This window comes from Pelodiscus sinensis, chromosome 5 (assembly GCF_049634645.1).
Source record: "Pelodiscus sinensis isolate JC-2024 chromosome 5, ASM4963464v1, whole genome shotgun sequence".
NCBI lineage: Eukaryota > Metazoa > Chordata > Testudines > Trionychidae > Pelodiscus > Pelodiscus sinensis.
In genome coordinates this window covers 62,269,580-62,289,948 of record NC_134715.1, presented here as the reverse complement: position 1 = coordinate 62,289,948, position 20,369 = coordinate 62,269,580, and the positions used below count along the sequence as shown (strand labels likewise).

At 41.1% G+C, this 20,369-nt stretch overlaps 3 protein-coding genes across 4 annotated transcripts in view; 1 reads left to right on the top strand and 2 right to left on the bottom strand.

Annotated features, from left to right (window-relative positions):
* Positions 1 to 20,369, bottom strand: part of TMA16 (translation machinery associated 16 homolog) — a 156,399-nt gene that overhangs the window by 121,363 nt on the left and 14,667 nt on the right. The window lies entirely within an intron of this gene.
* The window catches only part of NPY5R (neuropeptide Y receptor Y5), a 39,003-nt gene that overhangs the window by 17,715 nt on the left and 919 nt on the right, over positions 1 to 20,369 (bottom strand). The window contains exon 2 of the mRNA XM_075930146.1: positions 2,221 to 2,388. Coding sequence (XP_075786261.1) covers positions 2,221 to 2,358 — 138 coding nt within the window. The 5' untranslated portion in view covers positions 2,359 to 2,388. The remainder of the gene's footprint in view (positions 1 to 2,220; positions 2,389 to 20,369) is intronic.
* Positions 4,850 to 16,979, top strand: NPY1R (neuropeptide Y receptor Y1). 2 transcript variants are annotated; one of them, XM_025184013.2, is made up of 4 exons: positions 4,850 to 6,217; positions 8,459 to 8,561; positions 10,617 to 11,471; positions 11,601 to 16,979. In XM_025184013.2, the coding sequence occupies exons 3-4, from the start codon at positions 10,743 to 10,745 to the stop codon at positions 12,057 to 12,059; spliced, it is 1,188 nt and encodes a 395-aa protein (XP_025039798.1). In that variant the 5' UTR covers positions 4,850 to 6,217; positions 8,459 to 8,561; positions 10,617 to 10,742; the 3' UTR covers positions 12,060 to 16,979. The 2 variants fall into 2 exon arrangements, with proteins under 2 accessions (XP_025039798.1, XP_006121943.1); XM_006121881.4 differs by lacking the exon at positions 8,459 to 8,561.

The window sequence follows — 20,369 nt, the reverse complement described above, 5'->3', positions numbered from 1 at the left end:
CATTTTCATAAAGCCGGCTGGTGCCATTTTTAAATGCCAGCTAGGTCGGACTCCGTGCCACACGGCTACACGCGGCACGGACTAGCTAGTTCGGATTAGGCCGCCTAGTTTGAACTAGGGGGGTAGTGTAGACATACCCGATGAGACTAGTGACCTGAATGTACAAGGAATATAGTAGGTGACAGTTATGGACTCACTAATACATAGTTTCTATGGCAAAAAGGGACGATTATAAATATCTAGTTGATCCTCCATTTAACACAGATCACAAAAATAATTTCTAGAGCTTCTTTGTCTCTTAAACACATCTATTCTTGATTGTTACACCTTATTTCCAGTCTAAATATGTTTAGCTTCAATTTCTAGTTTATAGATGACATTATACTTTTCTCTGCTAGACTAAAGAGCTCAGTATCAAATATTTGTTCCCCATGTGGGTATCTATAAACTGCAATCAAGCCATCCCTTAACCTTCTCCCGTTAAGCTTAATAGATATGAAATGATCAGTGAAGTACTCACATTTGGATCATTAACTGGTCACTGTAGCTAGAATAATAGTGTATATTTATTGAATAAACACAAAGATGAAACATGGAATACATAGGATTAAAGAAACAGATGGTGACTCAACATGGGAATGCAGAGAGTCTTCCTAGGAAAGGAAAACTCACTATGAAGATTTAACTACCGTAAGTCTATCACTATAAGCCATATTTTCCATTTTTTTAACCATTTCATGGACTCTTCTTTCCAATTTATCAACATCTTTCTTGAATTGTGGCCACTAAAATGGCACATAGTATTCTAGAAACAATGGTGCAAAGGCCAAATACAGAGGTAAAATAACCTCTCTACTCCTACTCAAGATTCCTCAGTTTATGCATTCCAGGGTTGACATAGATTTTTTGTCTGTAACGTTGCACTGGGAACTCATGTCCTGCTTATTAGTCATAACAATCCCCAAATCTTTTTCAGAGTCAACGTTTCATTGTTTCCCGGGATTGAGTCCCTCTATTCTGTAAGTATGACCTGCATACATTCTTTGTTCCAAGATGTGTACATTTACATGTATCATTATTAAAATGTACATTGCTTGCTTGTGCCCAATTTACCAAGTGATTTAGATCACTCTGAATCAGTGGCTTATCTTCTTCATTATTTACCATTATTCCAATGTTTGTGTCGTCTGCAAACTTTATCAGTGATGGTTTCATGTTTTCTTTTGGGTAGTTAATACAAATCAATTCTTGGGGAAACCCACTGGAAATAGACCTTCTCAGCAATGATTTCCCATTGACAGTTATTCAGTTAGGCATTTTTAAACCATTTAATGGGTGCCATGTTCATTTTATATTTACCTAATTTTTTAATCAAAATATCATGAGTACCAAGACAAATGCCTTATAGAAGTCTAAGTATATTATATCAACACTGTTAGCTTTATCAACCAAACTTGTAACCTCATCAATATATCAAATTATTGTGACAGGATCTACAAACCCATACTGATGTGCCTCTCCTTACCCTTCTTTAATTCTTCATTTATCAAGTCCTATATCAGCCACTCAGTTATCTTGCCCTGGATCAATGTCAGCCTGACAGGCCTAAAATTACTCAGGTCATGCTGTTTATCCTTTTTGAAAATTGACACGTTAGCTTTCTTTCAGTCTTATGGAACTTCCCCATCACACCAAGACTTATCGAAAATCAGCATTAACAGTCAAGCAAGATACTCACCTAGCTCTTTTAAAATTTGTGAATGCAAGTTATCTTGATGTGCTTGTTTAGACATTTTTAACTTTAGAAACCTCTGTTTACTAAAGATACTATTGGAATGGAAAAATAAGACCATACGATAAAAGTGCATTATCTGTCCCATACCTCAAATACAGAATAGAAATATGTATTGAGTACTTCTGCCTTTTCTGCATTATCATTGACCATTTTACCATATCCATCTAATAATGGACAAACAGCATTGCCAAGATTCTTTTTTGTTCCTATTATTTTAAAAAACCCTCCTTATTGTCCTTAACTCTGCTGACCACAGAGTTCTCCTTGTGTTCCTTGGCTTCCCTTTTTAATTTGCTACAATTCCAAATGTCTCCATATGTGGGATTATGGTTTGTTGGACATATCATAAGAATGAGTCTGCTTCACCATAAAGCATAAGAAGTTGTTACTTGATGTTCAGTGCTTATTCCTGAAGCTGTAATTACCTTCATGTCTGCCTTACACCCAGCCTTGTTCCTGTCTGGTTTCAGCTTGCCACAGCCTTGTTCTGACCCTTGGCTTGTCTCCTGGCTCCATCGCTGACTCTTGGCACTGACTCTTGGTTCCAATTTCTGGGCTGGCATCCAGCTACCACTAGATCCTGGTCCCTGTCACTAATAGGGGGGAAATAAAGCTTCATCACAGCAAAAAGTAGTATTCAGTCCTATAACAGAATGCATATAATTTAGTTATTAAAATAATAGAGTTTGCTGTTGTTGCCATTGAAGCCTGTGGCAAAGCCTTGTAATACTCTAACGATAATAGGGCTAGGTTCAATAATACTAGTGATTCTTTATATATGAACAATGCTCAGGTGTGCAACAAAAACCTTGTAGAGATATGAAAATAGATGAATATACTCATTATTGCAAATGAAAACAAAAGAGAGTTTAAAAAATCCTTACAAAAAGTGACATGTATTGAACTAAAGGATGATTTGTGTAACATTTGTGCTGCACTATCCGAGCATAACAAAATGAATACAGAGAGAGTCACCACCTTAATTTTGATATTTTCTTTCATACAGACTTTACAATATTTTGACATATAAAAATAGTTATTAATTTATGGAGTGGTCTACAGGCAAGCCAGTAATACTGTTTTCCTAATGGCTCTATAACAGATATTGCTCCTCCCTCAATGTTAAATTATTATTTTATGAAAGGTGATTATCTTTTATCTGTTCAGTACTGTTTTTCTATGTAGGGTTTGCATACTGTGTGTTTTGTTTCAGAAAGTCAGTTACTAAAAATTAACAATAATGTTTGCAGTTCATGTTGCTTTTTGTGTACTGAGATTATGTACTTCCCAGAGAAGTTATTTTAGTATTCTTGTGTCCTCTCCATGGTTAGCAATAAGGAAGAGCTACTGGGAGGTTATTTGACCTTCTTGTGATCCAGGGAGATTGAGCTGGAAATTGCTGAGACTAGAAAAATATAGTTAGAATGCATATGAGTACTTCTAAAGTCTGAGTTCATAAGGCAAGTATACTATGTCCATATATTATGGACATTTATTTTACAACATACATTATGAGTTTGAAAAGAAAACATCTCTGCTTTATAAGATGAGTCCTGATTATTACTCTTTCGGGGGGTTTTTAATGCCTCACATATATATTAGGTGTTTCAATGAGGAAAGCTATTGTTCCTGTCCAGTAGAGTTTAAAAGCTAAATGTAATGCATAAATCAGCATGTGAGAGTGACAAAATAGTAAAGTGGGGGACGGGAAGTGAAATAGGAAAACTGTCATAGCAGTATAAAATGCCTTTGAAAGAGATTGTAGGGCACAAAAGTTAAACACTACTATTCTAATGCAATGGTTCTCAACATATGGGAAGCAGTAACATCAGTCCTAATAATATAGTTATAGGCCTTTCAAATTATACTCGAATGATATTTTAGGACTTTCTAAGTACTGCACAAATATAATTTAATTAAACTGCACACTTCACTGTTTGGTAGATATGGCAATGGGATGAAAGATAGCATTGTAGTTAAAACTCAGGACTCGAGGATTCTGAGTTCTGCTACCAACTCTAATGTAGACTTGCAGAGTGATAGTTAGCAATCCTTTAAGGGCCTTTTATTTTTACATCCATTTGCATAGTGGTGAGCATTATGAATTTCCATGTCATTGACTTCATTGTGAGTTCACAGCATTCAGTCATTGCAGGAAGCAATCTTTAATCTCTATTGGCTTCAGTTTTCTCATGTGTAAAATGCACATACTAGTAATATTCACCAACTACAAAAGGGATGGTCTGAGGCTTGGTTCATCCATGTTTAAAAAGTGCATTGAGAACCTTGGACAGAAGGTTCAATGGAAATAAAAGTATTGTGGATTACTTTCTGTACCCCTGAAATGCAGCCATCTCAGAGGCAAAACATTGCAGCTGGCAGCAACAATATGATTGGAAAACAAGAAGCAAAGAGTCTCTCATACAACTGGAATAGCGGGGATTTTTTTTTTAGATTAGAAAAATGTAATTTCTCCAATACCACCACTCAGAACTGTTCATAGGAATGTGTAATTAGGCTCATCCCTGGCCTCTGACACCTGTTGCAATCAATGCGCTGGGGTTGTGCATGACACAAAGCTTTCCTTTATTTTTTTAAAACCATCCTAAGGTCGGAGAGAATGGGCATGAGCCTAACAGGGAAGAAGTGGGAACCTCCTGATGCAGGAGGAACAAAGGAGAAGACAGTCAACTCTCCTTTTTAAAAAATCTGTAAAAATTGGCATGAACCCTACTTATGAATTAGCATCACAGACCCTTTAATAACCATGAGCAACCAGGCCCTTAGTTTATAGATCCAGAAGGGACCATTGTTTCAGAGAGAAAAACACTATCCAAGGAATCTCAGCACTCATGTCCCATTCAGCAGCTGTGCTCCCCCATCCTCTGCTCAGCTTGAGATATATGGACTCCTGACAGATTCAGCTCTAAGTGCAGCTTAGCCACAAGCCTCAGTACTGATCCCGATTCCTTCTGTCTCGTAGCCAGGCCTCCCATTTACTGGTAATAGCGTATTAATTAATGTAACAAAATTACTACTGTAATCATGATAACATAATAATCATCATCACCTGGCACTTTTCGACAAGGCAAGTCTCACAAAAATTACAGAGTGCCATCGTGATGCAGCTATGTCTGTGTTGACTTATGTTTTGAAAATGAATTGAGAATCACTGGAAAACACTGGTCCTGAGCTTTCTAGTCATTCCAGACTTAAGTGAAACTCACCAGGATGGTAACTTATTGTAGTGATTTTCTTTATTAATTACAGGTTTAATTGGAGGACTTCCTTGCAATTCTCCCCTGGGTCCTAAAACCAAATGGGTTCTGTGGGTTGCATTGTCCTACTATAACCCTGAAGCTGCAGTGCTTTGTTGCTGAGAGCATGGGGGTTAGAAGCAGGAAAGGTGAGCAGGCCTGGTCATGTGCATCCTTGTATTCAAATATCTAGTCAATTCCAGAGTTTTTACAATACATGCAGGAGCTGCCCAGGCAATGTTAGCCAACTTTTCCTTCTGCATAGCATATTATGAGGATAGTTCTACCCTTTCATGACCTATTTCTCTTCCCAATCCTCCAACCATCCCATTTACTAGTTCTAACGGTGCTTCGGCATGCAGTAAGATCCAACAGACTAAAATCTGAGAAATGCAAGTGAGGGCAAAGCATGACTTTATATGTCTGTGAAATGTACTTGCAGAAAATCATAACAATAGCTGAATCTAAGGAGTATTACTTATACTTCCTTGAGGGCTGGCAGTTGATTTGATAACTGGTTTTTACTTTAAAGAAAATATTAAGCTTTCTTGATATTTTGAAATGCAAATAAACGGGTCTTATTTGCATTTGGGAATCCTTATCAGTTCAATAATTTTTCAAGAGAAAAACAAAGTGGGGGCATGTTGATTAAAGCAACAACAAACAGAACCCACATCCAAGACACAATCCTTATGATCAGTTCCATCGCCAGTCAGCTCTTACATAATATCATCCTAACTTTGGCCACAAGGTGGCAGTGACTTGCAAACAAATCTCACAATATTCAACCTGCAAAAGCAATTTCAAAGTGCCTCCCCTCCCAAGTTCTTCTCAGTGCAACCTCCCTCCCTTTTGTTTCAATACTTAATTCCATTTATTTCAGAATTACTAGGCAACCCACCCCCAGATGTGTAATTTAAAGGTGATGTGCTTGCATTGGGATCTTCAGGATTTGCTCAATTGAGCACCATCATGTGATACTGGGATATAGTGGAGTTCAGCTTTAAGGGGGTGTCTCCAGCTCTCCTCACCAATCTTTAGGATCTGAGCTGGAGAAATACCAGTGGATGCTTTTCCCAGTGCCTTGCTCCTTGTTCTCCATCCTCCCTTCTGCTCCAAACCATCAGCAAATCAAGGAACGGAGGAAAATCAGAACAATTACAAGGTGGGTCCCATTTGTGGTTTCCTCATGTTGTATTTTGTTGATGTTGTTGTGGTGCGTGCGCGCTTTTTGGACTGATGTTTGTGTGGCTCATCAACGAGACAGAACAGGTGTAGCTGCGAGAGGTGTGTGCAGAGATGTTTTCCGGGCCGTCCGGAGCGTCTCTTTGGGCTGTTACCTGTCAGTTTGGACTAGCAGTATGGTAGGCTTCCCTCGGAACAGCTGCTGGGATAGTTTCACCAGGGTATTTGCTGTACCTTTTACCCTTTAGCATCAAACTTCTGATCAAATCCTTGCAGAGAGCAGGCTAGGGCTGTGTGATCCCGAGCGGGGAGTGGGCGTGGGGGCTGGGTTGCAGGGCTTTCTGCCGGCCTTTAATTTCCCCCCTCCTCCTCCATTAGAAGTTCAGGTTAGTGGCTCTCCCCCCCCCCTTCTTTTAAGGCGGGGGAAGGGGAGCCGGGACACAGAGGGCAAAGCACGATGAGCTGTCAGGGAAAGCGCGATCGGTGTCAACTTCATCACTCCTCCTCCTCCCGCCCTCCCCCCGCAGCCTAGCTCCATACAATCCGTGCTGGAGACATGGGGAGGAAAAGAGGGAGTCACAACCGCACAGCACAAGCGGCTCCCTTTAGCCCGATCACTGGGGGGGGGGGGGTGCATTTGGGGACTGGAGGCTCCGGCGGCTTCTCTGCTGCGAATAAGGAGCATCGGCATTTCCCCCGTGGAGCCGTCTGCTCAATGCGAAATCGTTTGAGACAGCTCCTGGGAAAATCAGCGGGGCGCGGGCGCGACCCCGAACGAAGTCCCGCTGCGCGGGCTGAGCCTGTGCCTGAGTTCATTCTCCAGCCCCTCTCTTGATTGGAGAAGGGCCCGGAGAAAGCACATTCCCCCGCCTCGTGCCTCGACCTGCGGCAGCCTCGCCAAGTCCCGGCGTGCTTGGAGTGGTACGACCGCCTCTGGCGCTGAAATAAACATGTAGTTAATGTTTACAGCAAACCCCGTCCTGGCTTGGCTTTTAGCAGGTCACGGCACAGTCGCACTGGCGGGAGTAGATAATCCACGAAGCCCTCATTGCAGGCGCTATCCATCTCTAACTATAGCTCCTGGGTCTTGGTAGCGCTGGTGTCTTCCAACCCAGACAGTTTTCTGTTAAAACAAAATGCAATCGACGCCTTTTGGCGAGGGGTCTTACTTACCAAGATGAAAGGCTACATATAAAACCCTAATATTGACCGGGAGATTACACAGACTGGATGACATTAAACAGTAAATATATTCTAAACCATAACATTGACGTGGGTTGAGGTCTGCTAATAAACTCACTGGAAAAAAAAATCAAACTTTAGCCAGTGGGTGCAAATCTCCAAAGTTTGGCCGGCTCCATTAAGTAGCGATTTTAAATAAACGCATATGGGCATAAAGCGCATATGGGTGATAAGCGCATATGGTTATAAAGAATCCACCGCATAAATGCAATGCAAAGCCAGCATGCGATTTAATTGGCCAATGAGCCTTTCTTTACTTTTGTAATCTTCCTGTTGAGTATCTAGGGCCCAACCCTACAGCCTTCACTCTGGCGACGTGTTCAGGTCTGTCTGAGTGAAGAGTGCAGGATCTGAAACCCGGGCATACATAAAAAAAGAGGGCCAGTTACCCTTCTCTCTCCTATGATGAGGACTTACCTTTGTGTGGTTACAAGTGTGTTTGCAGCTATTAGTTATGCCGACTGTCATTTAAAACAACTTCACCCCCTTGAGGTGGCTTAAAATAAAGTGGATTTCAGCGATATATGCTTTTTCAGTTTTTACAATCGAAGATCACATTTGTGACAACAACGTTATGGAGCTGTGATCCAGGAACCATTAACATGGCGTTAACTGGCAATACTCTCTCGTACAGCTCTGACCTTGGGTTAAGCATACAACATTGAAAATAGCTTGCCTGAGATTTGGCAAAAGAGAAAATTCCAGATTCAACAACACCGTTGCTAACTGCAGGTTGTAGCAGAGGTGTGTCAGCTTATTGTTGACTTCCTCCTCACCCCTACTGCACCCCAAATACACATGCCTGAGTTTCTGTGATTTACTAGCCTGCAGCTTTTGCGAAGGAGGGGATTATTTAAACACGTCTATTTGTGTTGCATAGGTAAATATTGATCGCTCCCCCCTCTCTTTTTGCAAACTGTTTAATTTTTTTAAAAAATGTCTTTTTTCTTCTCCCGTCCTGTTGTTCTCTGCTAAACAGCAATTCTGTCTGAGATTAAAGTGATCGGAGTTGCTGATTTGCCTTTGACCCAGTGTCAGCGGCACTTTAGGGACCAGGCGGCCAACAGTAGAATATTAATTAGGTAAGCGACTATGTTTTGCAGTAACTTTTTCATCACTGTGTTACTCATGTCAGATCGGGCTTGTCCTTTGTTTCTTTTATAGCTTAAAAGCTCTATTAAAATGCATAGGAGATGCCATTAAACACATGACAATTTGAGAAAACAACAGATCTAAGGAAATATATTAAAAAGAACTCAGTGGGTAAAGGTTCAGTCGTAAATTGTCACTTTTTCAACCACATTATTGACCCATGTTACATGTAATTTGTTTAAATAGCAAACTATCGTCAGCTGTTCTCTCTCGCACTTGTAAATATTTTTAGCATAATAGAGGGCTTGCTTTCTGTATCCTGCACTTTCTGCTTAGGCAAAACTTCTTCGATGAAGAATTGTCTTTTGAGTAACAGGCAGCTTTAGTCCTTAATTCTGACAATTCACCTTCCAGTCTCTATTTACATTCTAGCCATGAGGGTGTTGCAGCATTTCTAGAGCGATTATAAACATTGTGCGCACATGTACTTTCCCAGCATAGATTAGGCTCCATTCACCCCCTTTCTTCTACAGCTTTAGTGATACAGTTTCCTTCTGCATTCAAAGACGAGTTTGGCTCCCAAAAGGAGGGAGCTGAGGCAGGAGAGGGACATTTCGGACCCCCAGAAGGCGCATATGCATTTAATGGTTAAGTCTCAGAAATGGCAGAGCACACGAGGAAAGGGGCCAGGGATTTCGCAGAAGGGCTTGCCCTCAATATAGCAGTGAATGATTTTCCTCCCCAACCTCTTCCCTCCTGTCATAGGGGGAACCTAGTGAAAGGGATTCCATGGTTAACTACAAACATGGTGTTTTGAAAAGCTTCGGGGGACTAATTGGAATGCGCTTGGGAAGGGTGAGAGGTGGGAGTCACTGAAGGCTCTAGGTCTGAGAGTGATTCCTTTCCCCCTTCGGAAGGCCCAGCCTGGAGGGGACGTAGACTCCATGAAAGTTGTCTTCTGCCTCTAGCCTTGTCTTCTAGCCAGAATCGCTTCGATAAACAGCAGCCCCGCCTCGCCTCCTTTACCACCCTGACACTCCGTGCCTGCGTCTAGTTTGGCGGCAGCAGCACGCGCCCCTTCTGTGCAGTTCTGCCCTCTCCCGCTGGCTCAGGGAAAGTGAGATCGTCTGCCCCCGCGTCTGCAGAGGCCATTGCATTCCCGGGCACCGTGGTGCCACTCCTGCCTCTGCGCTGGCTGCTGGCCCTCACCCACCCCCGCTGTGTTCCAGTCCCGGAGTTCCTCATCTTGGATGGCAAAGGCGTGGCATGAGTGGTAGGACAACGCGTCTGCTCCTGCTCTGCCTCTCCAACCAGAGTCCCGGTTATATTTAGCAGGAGACCACGCGACTTGGCCTTCCCCCGTGCTCGGGCGCCCTCCTCCTAATGCGATCTCACGCGCATCTCTACAGGGCTCGTCTGCTCTCGAGCGTTGGGAGCAACCCACCCACCAGCTGGGAAGCTCTTCCAGCCCCATTCGCTGTCAACTCGTATAAGAGAGAAATCAGCCTGTGTTCAATGCAGGGCGCTGGGAAGTGACTTCCCTGCTGGAGTCTGTGCACAGCGGGACCGCTCTGCTGGGCACGGCAGGTTCACCGCCCAGCTCCCCGCGTGCTGAATCTCGGCGCGCTTTTTGGTCTGTCCGCGGTGCTGATGAATTCTTCTCGTGCCATCCGCTCTGCTTAGGGGCCCGTCTTTCTTCCGGCGTCCCCTGCTCCAGCGTGAGTGGCTCTGCCGACTAAGGCAGATGGGCGGATGCTGCCCCGAGGTGGATAAGCGTTTGAAATGGGAGAGATCCGCACGGCGAGGGTTTGCTTGGAGGGTAGTCTAGGAACCCTGCGCTGCTGCGAGACGTTTGCTTACTGTCTGAGGCCACTTGGTCCGTTTGGAGAGTTATGACCAAGGAATCACAGAAGCAGCTCACCTACTCTGCATTGCAAAAGAGCCCTCGCTCTCTACAATCAGAGCTGCCTCTGTAAGCCTAGCACAATGACACTATGGCACAAATAAAATAAGAAATAAACACATGTGCTCTTTCCCCTTTGCAGATTGTACCAGGGCATCAGGGAAACGAAGTGACAGCGTTTGGTGAGATCCTGCTGCTTGAGTGATGAGAACTTCTTGAGCTTCTGGAACCAGTGGGGGGAAAAAACCTGTCAGTGCAGTCCAGACCAATGCAGGACATGGATGCTAGTTCCAATAACATGAATACATCATTTCTCTCCTCTCTTGGGAATCAGTCCATCCCTCTGAACTTCTCAGAGAAGAACTCCAGAATCCTACACTTCCCAGATGAAGATTGCCATGTTCCATTGGCCATGGTCTTCACCTTGGCTTTGGTTTATGGGGCTGTGATCATTCTTGGCGTCTCTGGCAATCTGGCCTTGATTATCATAATCTTAAAACAGAAGGAGATGCGCAATGTTACCAACATCCTTATTGTCAACCTTTCCTTCTCAGACCTTCTAATGACCATCATGTGTCTCCCCTTCACCTTTGTATACACTTTAATGGACCACTGGATTTTTGGGGAGGCCATGTGCAAGCTGAATCCTTTTGTGCAGTGTGTCTCAATCACAGTTTCAGTTTTCTCTTTGGTTCTCATTGCAATTGAACGCCATCAGCTGATCATCAATCCTCGAGGGTGGAGGCCCAATAACAGACATGCCTACATAGGGGTTGCTGCCATCTGGATTTTAGCTGTGGCTTCCTCCTTGCCTTTTTTGGTTTATCATGTATTAACTGATGAACCCTTCAAAAATATTACAATCGATGAATATAAGGACAAATATGTGTGCTTGGACTTGTTCCCTTTGGACACTATCAGGCTTTCTTATACAACAGCTCTGTTGGTGATACAGTACTTTGGACCACTTTGTTTTATATTTATTTGCTACTTAAAGGTAAGAGGGAATCTATTTTATGATCTCTCCTTATTTCTGTCTAATTTCTGCTTGTCCTTGTAAAGAAGTGCCTCTGGCTTAAATGATTCTATGTTTTTCTTTGTTGTTGTTGAATTTTGTTTTCTGCAGATATACATACGCTTAAAAAGAAGGAACAACATGATGGACAAGATGCGAGACAATAAATACAGATCCACTGAAACAAAAAGGATCAACATCATGCTGATTTCTATTGTGGTTGCATTTGCAGTCTGCTGGCTGCCTCTTACCATCTTTAATACTGTGTTTGACTGGAATCATGAAATTCTACCTGTTGCCAGCTGCAGCCACAATTTGTTGTTCTTGATTTGTCATCTCACAGCCATGATCTCCACTTGTGTGAACCCTATCTTTTATGGATTCCTCAACAAAAATTTCCAGAGAGACTTACAATTTTTCTTTCATTTTTGTGATTTTCGCTCCAGGGATGATGATTATGAGACTATAGCCATGTCCACAATGCACACAGATATTTCAAAGACCTCTTTGAAGCAAGCAAGCCCAGTCGCATTTAAAAAAATAAATAACGATTATGATGAAAAAATATAACCCCCACCCATGCAACTCAAAGTATTGGCAGAATGGTCATAGGTGATATGGGTCTAAGGAAAAGCACAAAGTTGTAACAAAATGCATAATGATTTTTTTCTAGGAACTCTCTTGTTACTTTGAAATTATATGCTGTGCATTTTCCCCTATTGCTGCATTAATATTCACAGCAGTTATATTTGAATCACATTATAAGATACTGTTGGACCTGTTTCTACTTAGGGTTTTCATCAGCAGTCTTTTAGTCTTTTATTGCACAGTTATGCACGTCTGCACTGAGGTTTATCTATTGTATTTATTAAAAAAGGAATATTTTTCAGCAGTGTGAATATATACAAGCCTATTGGAAACAATAGTCTGAATGAGACTATCACTAAGAAGACGGTCTGGTATAAAATTAGATCATTCTGATTTGAAGAGCTTTATTTTAAATCCACTTTTAGAGCAGTATTAAATAAAACCACATTAGCAGGAATAGAGAAACAAGAATGGCTCCCTCACAAACCCAAATGAAATTAAATGGTGGCATGTATATGCATTGTTTATAGACATAACTTGTGCTCTAATCAATTAGGAACAAAGAAAGAATTAAGGGACAATTTTTGTTCTCATTTACACTGGTGTATATCCACAGTAATTTCATTGAAATGAACGGAGTTACTCTGGCTTTTCATCAGTGTAACTTTGGCAGAATTTAGCTTTTAATTATGTCTTTGATCCTAATGTTACAGCTAGATTTAATGATGCTTATTTCCAGGGCTCGACAGTTAGGGCAATCTACTCGCCCGTGGCGAGTAGATTTTAGCCCGGCACGGCGCCGCAGCGCGATCAGTGCATGCACAGTGCAGTCTGTGCATGCGCAACGTGCCAAATTTTAAAATTTAAGGTTTCTGTCTGCTAACATTTGAGGAAATCAGGACTTTTAGGATGAAGTTCACTCAAAACATACATACCATTTAAATACTACTTAAACTCTTTTTTTTTTTTTTTTTTTTTAAAGGATCTCAGTATGTTTAAGAGCCAGATATTTGCATGGGTTGGAATTTCACTCACAAAATCAGGACCACAAGAAAAAAAATGCTGGTCCTTGCTATCTGAAGTTTTAATAATGATTACTTTGCTAATCTACATTAATAATTTAGATCTATTTTCTGCCCTCAGATTCACTTATTAATTTCTGGATTTCCTCCAATACAATGGAAGAGTTAAGCCAGATTTGCACCACTGTAAAGGAGGGCAGAATTTGGCCTGACATTTATGTTGGCATGTTTGGTTGCCATACACAAATTCCATCTTTTGATCAATGGGATTTTCATCAGTGGAGGCCACTCATCATTCACCCGAAATACAAATACAGGCAGTCCCCGGGTTACGTACAAGATAGGGACCGTAGGTTTGTTCTTAAGTTGAATTTGTATGTAAGTCGGAACTGGTACATATTGTTGGGGAAACTCTAGCCAAACATTTCTCCAGAGCTCAGTTTTATTCTCCCACACCTCACTTCCCTCAGTCCTTTATTCTCAAGCTGAGGTGTCTGCTGAGAAAAGCCGCTCTGCGTCTCCCTGGTCTGCTGGGGGGCGGGAGGGGGGGTGCTAACTTCGCTTCTCCCTGGTCTGCTGGGGGGAAGCAGGTAGTGCGGGGTTGCCTCACCCCATTTGTAAGTAGGGATCCGATGTAAGTCGGATCCATGTAACCCGGGGACTGCCTGTACTAGAAATTTCTATGAATTATTCCATTTGTTAAAAATGGTTTTTCAACTATACATTTCCAGAATATAGGTGTACAGGATTAGATCCTCAGCCAATGTAAATCTACATAACGCCACTGAAGTACACAGAATTATAACAATATTCACTAGCTGAGAATCTATGCCATACAATGTACTTTTCTGTCTACGTAGGTACTAATCCAAGTAACCAGCTTGTTTAAAACAGGATAGACCTGATTCTTAATTACACTAAGATCCCTTGAAATTATTCTGGCAGTGTAAAATGGCCTAAAACTGGGTGTAAAGTAAGTATAGCATACATGGAAATTAGGCCTGGCATCTCTAAACATAAAGGATTTTTAAGTATGATGTTGAATTTAATATACTCAAAATCTGATAGGAATAGATGACTAAGAAAGTACTTTGTTTTGCCAGTGTTCAAAAGTAAAAAAAAAATGTGCCTTGTGCAGTCTTATAAATAATGTATTATATATAATGTTAATGTACAAGTGTGTTCTTGTGCCATTATAATTTCATGTAATTCTGTATTTTGGAATCATTTATTAAAATTTGGGAATGTTTTTATGAGGGTAATAAGACAACTACTGTATGTATAATGTATCTAGAAGTTAACATTTTGTTTTAGGAGGTTGGCCATTTTTTCTGTTTTGCAAGTTTTTCTTTTTCTCTGTGGCCATCTCTAGTGATACATGCCAATAGTTTAACAATGGGTTTCTACTTATATTTTCCCTTCACTCTATGATAAATGCCCTTAATGGGGGGGGGGGGGGGGCGGGGGAAACATTCCGGCAAGGAAAAACACAGCAGAAGTGGTTCATCCATTCTTGTCTTTTCCCATTTAAAGAAAAACACTCTCATAAAGGAAGCAGGAACAAAAGTATTTGGCAAACGAACATATTACTGTACTGGCAGAAGATGTTTATACAGATTTCCCTGTGCTGGGCTCCACTGGCACAAAGCAACTCTAACGCTATTACTGTCTGTGATGTGAATGGGATAGTGGGGTAACCAGAGGCATTGGAACAATTTATATAACAGGGGTGCCGAACCAATCTGTATACCTTGTATATGATGGAAACCACTTCAAGCCAAAGGTTGTGTCAGCACACCTTGTTCCAGCACCTATGAAGTAACAGTTCCTATGCCAATCCTTCCTTGTGGTTGGTGTAGGACATATGAACAAAGCAGTCCCTGTTTACCGTAACAGCCTCTTGAGGTTGTTGTCGGTGCACGTAAGTTAAATCTGCTCTATATGTGTTCTACCAATCTACTAGAATTCTTTGTGGGGGTAAACAAGCATGTGGATATGAGTGATCCAGTGGATATAGTGTACTTAGATTTTCAGAAAGCCTTTGACAAGGTACCTCACCATTAGCTGTTAAGCAAAGAAAGCAGTTGTGGAATAAGAGGGAAGATCATCTCATGGATGAAAAACTGGCTAAAAGATAGGAAATACACGGTAGGAACAAATTATCAGTTTTCTGAGTGGAGAGAGGTAAATAGTGCTGTCCCGCAGGGGTCTGTTCGGTGACCAGTACTGTTGAATGCATTCATAAATTATCTGAAAAGGGGTCAACAGTAAAGTGGCAAAATTTGCAGATGATAAAAATTCCTACTCAAGGTAGTTAAATTTAAAGCAAACTTCGAAGAGTTACAAAGGAATCTCACAAAACTGGGTGTCTGGGCAACAAAATGGCAGATGAAATTCAGTGTCGATAAATGCCAAGTAATGAACATTGGAAAATATGACTTGAGCTCTACAGGTAAAATAATGGTGTCTATATTAGCTTTTAACACTCAAGAAAGAGATCTTGGTGTTATTATGGATGGTTCTCTGAAAACATCCACTCAGAAACAGCAACAGTCAAAAAAAGCTAACAGAATGTTCAGAATCATTAGGAAAGGGATAGATAATAAGATAGAAAATATCATATTGCCTCTGTATAAATCTATAGTACACTTAACCCTTGACTAGTGAGTGCATGCACATATGTTTGCCGCATCTCTCTCTCTCTCTCTCTGTGTGTGTGTTTAATTATATATATGTTGGAATTGGAAAAGGTTCAGAAAAGGGCAACAAAATGGTTAGGGGTATTGAACAACTTTCATATGAAGAGAGATCAAGAAGATGGAGACTTTTCAGCTTGGAAAAGAGATAACTAAAGGGGAATATAATAGGATCTATAAAATTGTGACCGGTGTGGAGAAAGTAAATAAGGAAGTATTATTTACTCCTCATAACACAAGAACTAGGGGCCACCATCATCAAATTAAATTAATAAGCAGAAGGTTTAAAACAAATCGATATATTTATTCACACAAGGCACAGTCAACCTGTGGAACTCTTTGCTGGAGGATGTTGTGAAGGCCATGACTAAAACAACATTAAAGAGAACTAGATAAATTCATGGAGGGTAGATCCATCAATAGCTATTAGGCACATGTATTGGGAGGCAAAACCATTCTCTTAAGTGTCTAGCCTCTGTTTGTCAGAAGCTGGGAATGGGTGACAGGTGATGGCTCACTTGATGATTACCTGTTCAGTTCATTGCCTCTGGGGCACCTGGCATTGGCCACTGTTGGAAAACAGAATACCAGGTTAGATGGACAATTGGTCTGAGCCAAGTATGGCCATTTTTATGTTCTTATACCTGGTAACCAGCCTGGTTCACAGTCAGCCCAGAGCCAGGTCACCTGTGCACTCTTCCCCCTTCCCTCTCCAAGAAGTACTGTGCATAGTTCAGTCAAAGATAGAGCCCAGTATATTTTTCAGGAGCAAAACGTATTAGCAGTACTGTTTATGATAATTGGAATGGTGATGGGAAATGAAGACATTGCACAGGGGATTTTGGGCATGAGAAGATTCTACCTTTCAGGCTATGTGTTTGCAAATACTTGACACCCACTAAGGCACTTCAAAGGCAAAAATCTTTTCTCTCTAGAGTATTGTGAAGTAGGGCTGGAAGAGAGTTTAGGAAGTTATCGAGTGCATCTGCCCCACACGCAAACCAAGAAAACACAGAACATCCCTGACAGGCGTTTATTCAATCTGTTCTTATAAACCTCCTGTCACAGGAATTCTACAACTTTCCTTGGAAGCCAGATGCAGATTTTATATCTTAGGCTGTGTCTCGAATACATCACTCTTTCTACAGAGGAATGTAAATTAGACACTTTGAAAGTGCAAATGAAGCGGGGATTTAAATATCCCATGCTTCATTTGCATAATCGCATCATGGCGTTCTTTTGAAAAAGCGCCATTTCAAAAGTAAAACCATGGTCTAGATACGGTTCTTTCGAAAACGTCAGGCTTTTTCGAAAGATTCTGTAAACCTCATTCTTTGAGGAGTACAGTATCCTTTGGAAAAGCCTGCCATTTTCAAAAGAACCACATGTTTTTACTTCCAAAATGGTGCTTTTTCGAAAGAGCGCCATGACGTGATTATGCAAATGAAGCACGGGATATTTAAATCCCTGCTTCATTTGCACTTTCGAAGTGTCTAATTTACATCCCTCTGTCGAAAGAGGGATGTAGTCTAGACACAGCCTTATCGTTGATAAATTTTCGCAATATATAATCAAAATTTTTCTTGCTTCAGATTAAGCCAATAATTTCCTATCCTACTTTCAATGGTCATGGAGAACAATTGACCAATGTCCATGTTATAACAGCCCATAACATATTGAAGAATATTTGCTTCCCAATCTTTTTTCAAGACTGACCATATTCAGTTTTTTTAAACATGTCCTCAAAGATTCTCCTAAATTCACCTTCACTTTAGGGTCAATATTTTGACAACAGGGTAACCAAAAGCCAGCCAGAGATCTCCACCTGGCACAATGATCCTGTTCATTTTCAGATTTCCCCCCCGTACTTCCCTCATCCTGTACCAGCCAAATTCCCTGGCATGAGAGACATTTATCCAAGATCATGTTGTCCATGTGATACTCACAATTTCACATTAAGTTTCAAATGTATTAAAACCACAGGCACACCATTTTGAGATTGATCCTTTTACCATGTTGTACTGTTCACTTGACACCGACAGTCTATGCTGACTTCTAGTGAAAACTGTGTAAATTGCTTTTACTCTGATTTTCTGCCTGAATAGCAAGTTTGAGAGAGAGAGAGAGCAATCTATATGGCATTCTTATTACTTACTCATTTATGGAAGTACATGTTATTCCAAACTACAGCCTTAAATGATACATTATTTAATAAAAATCTGATATCAACCTCCCTTTGTTTAGTCATTTAGTCTCCTCTCATCCCAACAATAAACATTTTGCTTTTGCTTTTTAAAATTCAGCATTTTTATTGAGAGCAGAAAAAGTGTAACTATTTGTAGGTACCATGTGTGGCAGAGCTCTGGTCATGCCTTGTGGGTCTTGAGCTTCTAGGCGGTTATAATATACCTCAAAGGCTCGCCATGTCCCTCCACACTGCCTCTTATCTTTTCTAGAGGCCAGACTCACAGCTTTCTGAGCCATTCTCAGAATTGGCAATGTTAAAGGATTGGGGTGAAATTTCTCCATAATCCTTTTAGATTTTTTAGTGGTGTGGGAGGAACTCGGGAGCAGGAGCATATTGGCAATCAACATAGGCCCGGGAAATGGGTTGAGAATGGCCCTCCCCATGATGTCACCCCTGAATCATGTCCGGCATGTGGCACAGGCAGCGGGTCAGGCTTTGTGTGCTGCATACAGCACAGACGCAGAGCCATTTGGAGTGAGGGGCAATGGCATGCAGACATGACATCCCACCAGGAAATTCCCGGTATCCCGCCGGGCCAGTCTGCCCCTGCTGGGGAGGAACCTGGGTCTGTCCACTACTCTGGGTTCCAGTCTAGGGACCCTAGGTAGTGACAACTGCCTCTAGCCCCAATACAGCAGCCTTTTCTCTGGTCCACTTCCCCAAACACTCCTTTAGTATCTTCTCCCTAGTATCTGAATGAATCTTTCCTGCTTCAGCATACTCTTTCCTTTCTCAGCACCACACTTCCTCCTCTCAGTCTTTCACTCTTCCCTTTCCTTTACCTGAGAGAAAACTTTTTAAAGTAACTCAGTATGCCTTAATTGGTTGCAGGTGCCTGATTAGCCTGCTGCTTCAGAGAAGCTCTTAATTAACCTCAGGTGCCTGCCTGCCTTCATTATGTGGCAGCAGTCCCTGCTGGCAGTTTATTCCAGGAACAGAAAAGCATTCACCCAGTTCCTGGTATTTATTTATTTATTTGTTTAAAATATTTATTTTACCCTGCCTCTCTATTTAAAATATTCAAGGCGGCTTACCACATTTTTTAAATACAATACAAATATATATAAAAATTAAACCTCATATGTGTATGTGTACCCTCCACCATACTATTGTAGCTAACTGCCCTCAGTCTGTCACACATGGTAATAATTATCTGTATTCAGACTAGTAGTCCCATATTCCTTGTTTTCAAAACACTTATATATTCTAGACTACATCCTCCATGTCTCCATAAATAAGGGTTACATGAAGATATAAAAAGGAATAATTGATTTCTCTGTTCCTAAGCTAATATCCATTGTTGGCGTGGTGGAAAATTATCTTGTAGGAACCCTTTAACTGAGGACTGTATTTTATGGTTACAACTAGAAAAACTAAAACTATTGCCGATTTTTAAATCCCTTTCAATCCAGTTTTGCGAATTATGTTTAAACTTGGGAAAAAATTGTTCTAATATGACTGGCTCCCATCTGACTTGGGTTGTTTGTTCATTATGCTTCAGGACTGGCCATTCAGAAGGTTAGTGGCTTGAGTGTCAAGTACTGACCCTGCCATTTTACAATAATGGCCCAGTTCAGCAAGACACTTACACATGTCCATGGACTCCTGAGTATAAGGTTAAACATGTGTTTAAGTGCCATGCTGAATGAATCAGCTGGCCAATAGGATTATTATCAATATAAAGAAGCTGCTTGAGATCCTACTTCTACTAATGTTAGTGAGGAGGCACCACTTTGAGCCTGTATATAAATATTTTTCCTTAAAAATTATTACAGAACTTCCATAAAGTGACATAGGGCTGAAGATGCCATGGATGATGAATATCAGGAAATTCCAATTCAGGATGTATGATCAGCTTCTACGCAAAATGATCTTCTATATAAAATTTCATTTTAATTGTCCCCCCGCCCCACACACACCTAACTTGCCATTGCCCCTTGTGTTCTAACTTCAGGGTTTTTGTTTTTTAAAAAAAGAACATTCCTGAAAATATTGGTTCTGTTTATAACCTGCATTTTTAGTAGGTTTGTATCCTACTAGCAAGGTCTGGATCTTGATCTGTATCAAGAATCCATTTCAGCAAAACATTTGGGGCACATGCTTCAATCCAGTCCTGTTCTGTATGGCCGTGATTCATCAAATCACTGTAAATGAAATAAATGGGACTTGAGAACATGCTTAAAGTTAAGTATTTGCTTAAATACTTTGCTAAATAGGAATGGGCTACTAAATCATGACTCCAGATCTGTCCCAAAGATCATAAGGATTTGCTTCTTCGGTTTAGTTGCAGACTTTTATACAGGTAAGTTCAAGCCATAAAGTTTGT

Coding starts and splice junctions, on each gene's coding strand:
- NPY1R (XM_006121881.4), top strand. CDS start 10,743: ATGCAGGACATGGATGCTAGTTCCAATAACATGAATACATCATTTCTC. Junction 11,472..11,600: donor TATTTATTTGCTACTTAAAG/GTAAGAGGGAAT, acceptor TGTTTTCTGCAG/ATATACATACGCTTAAAAAG.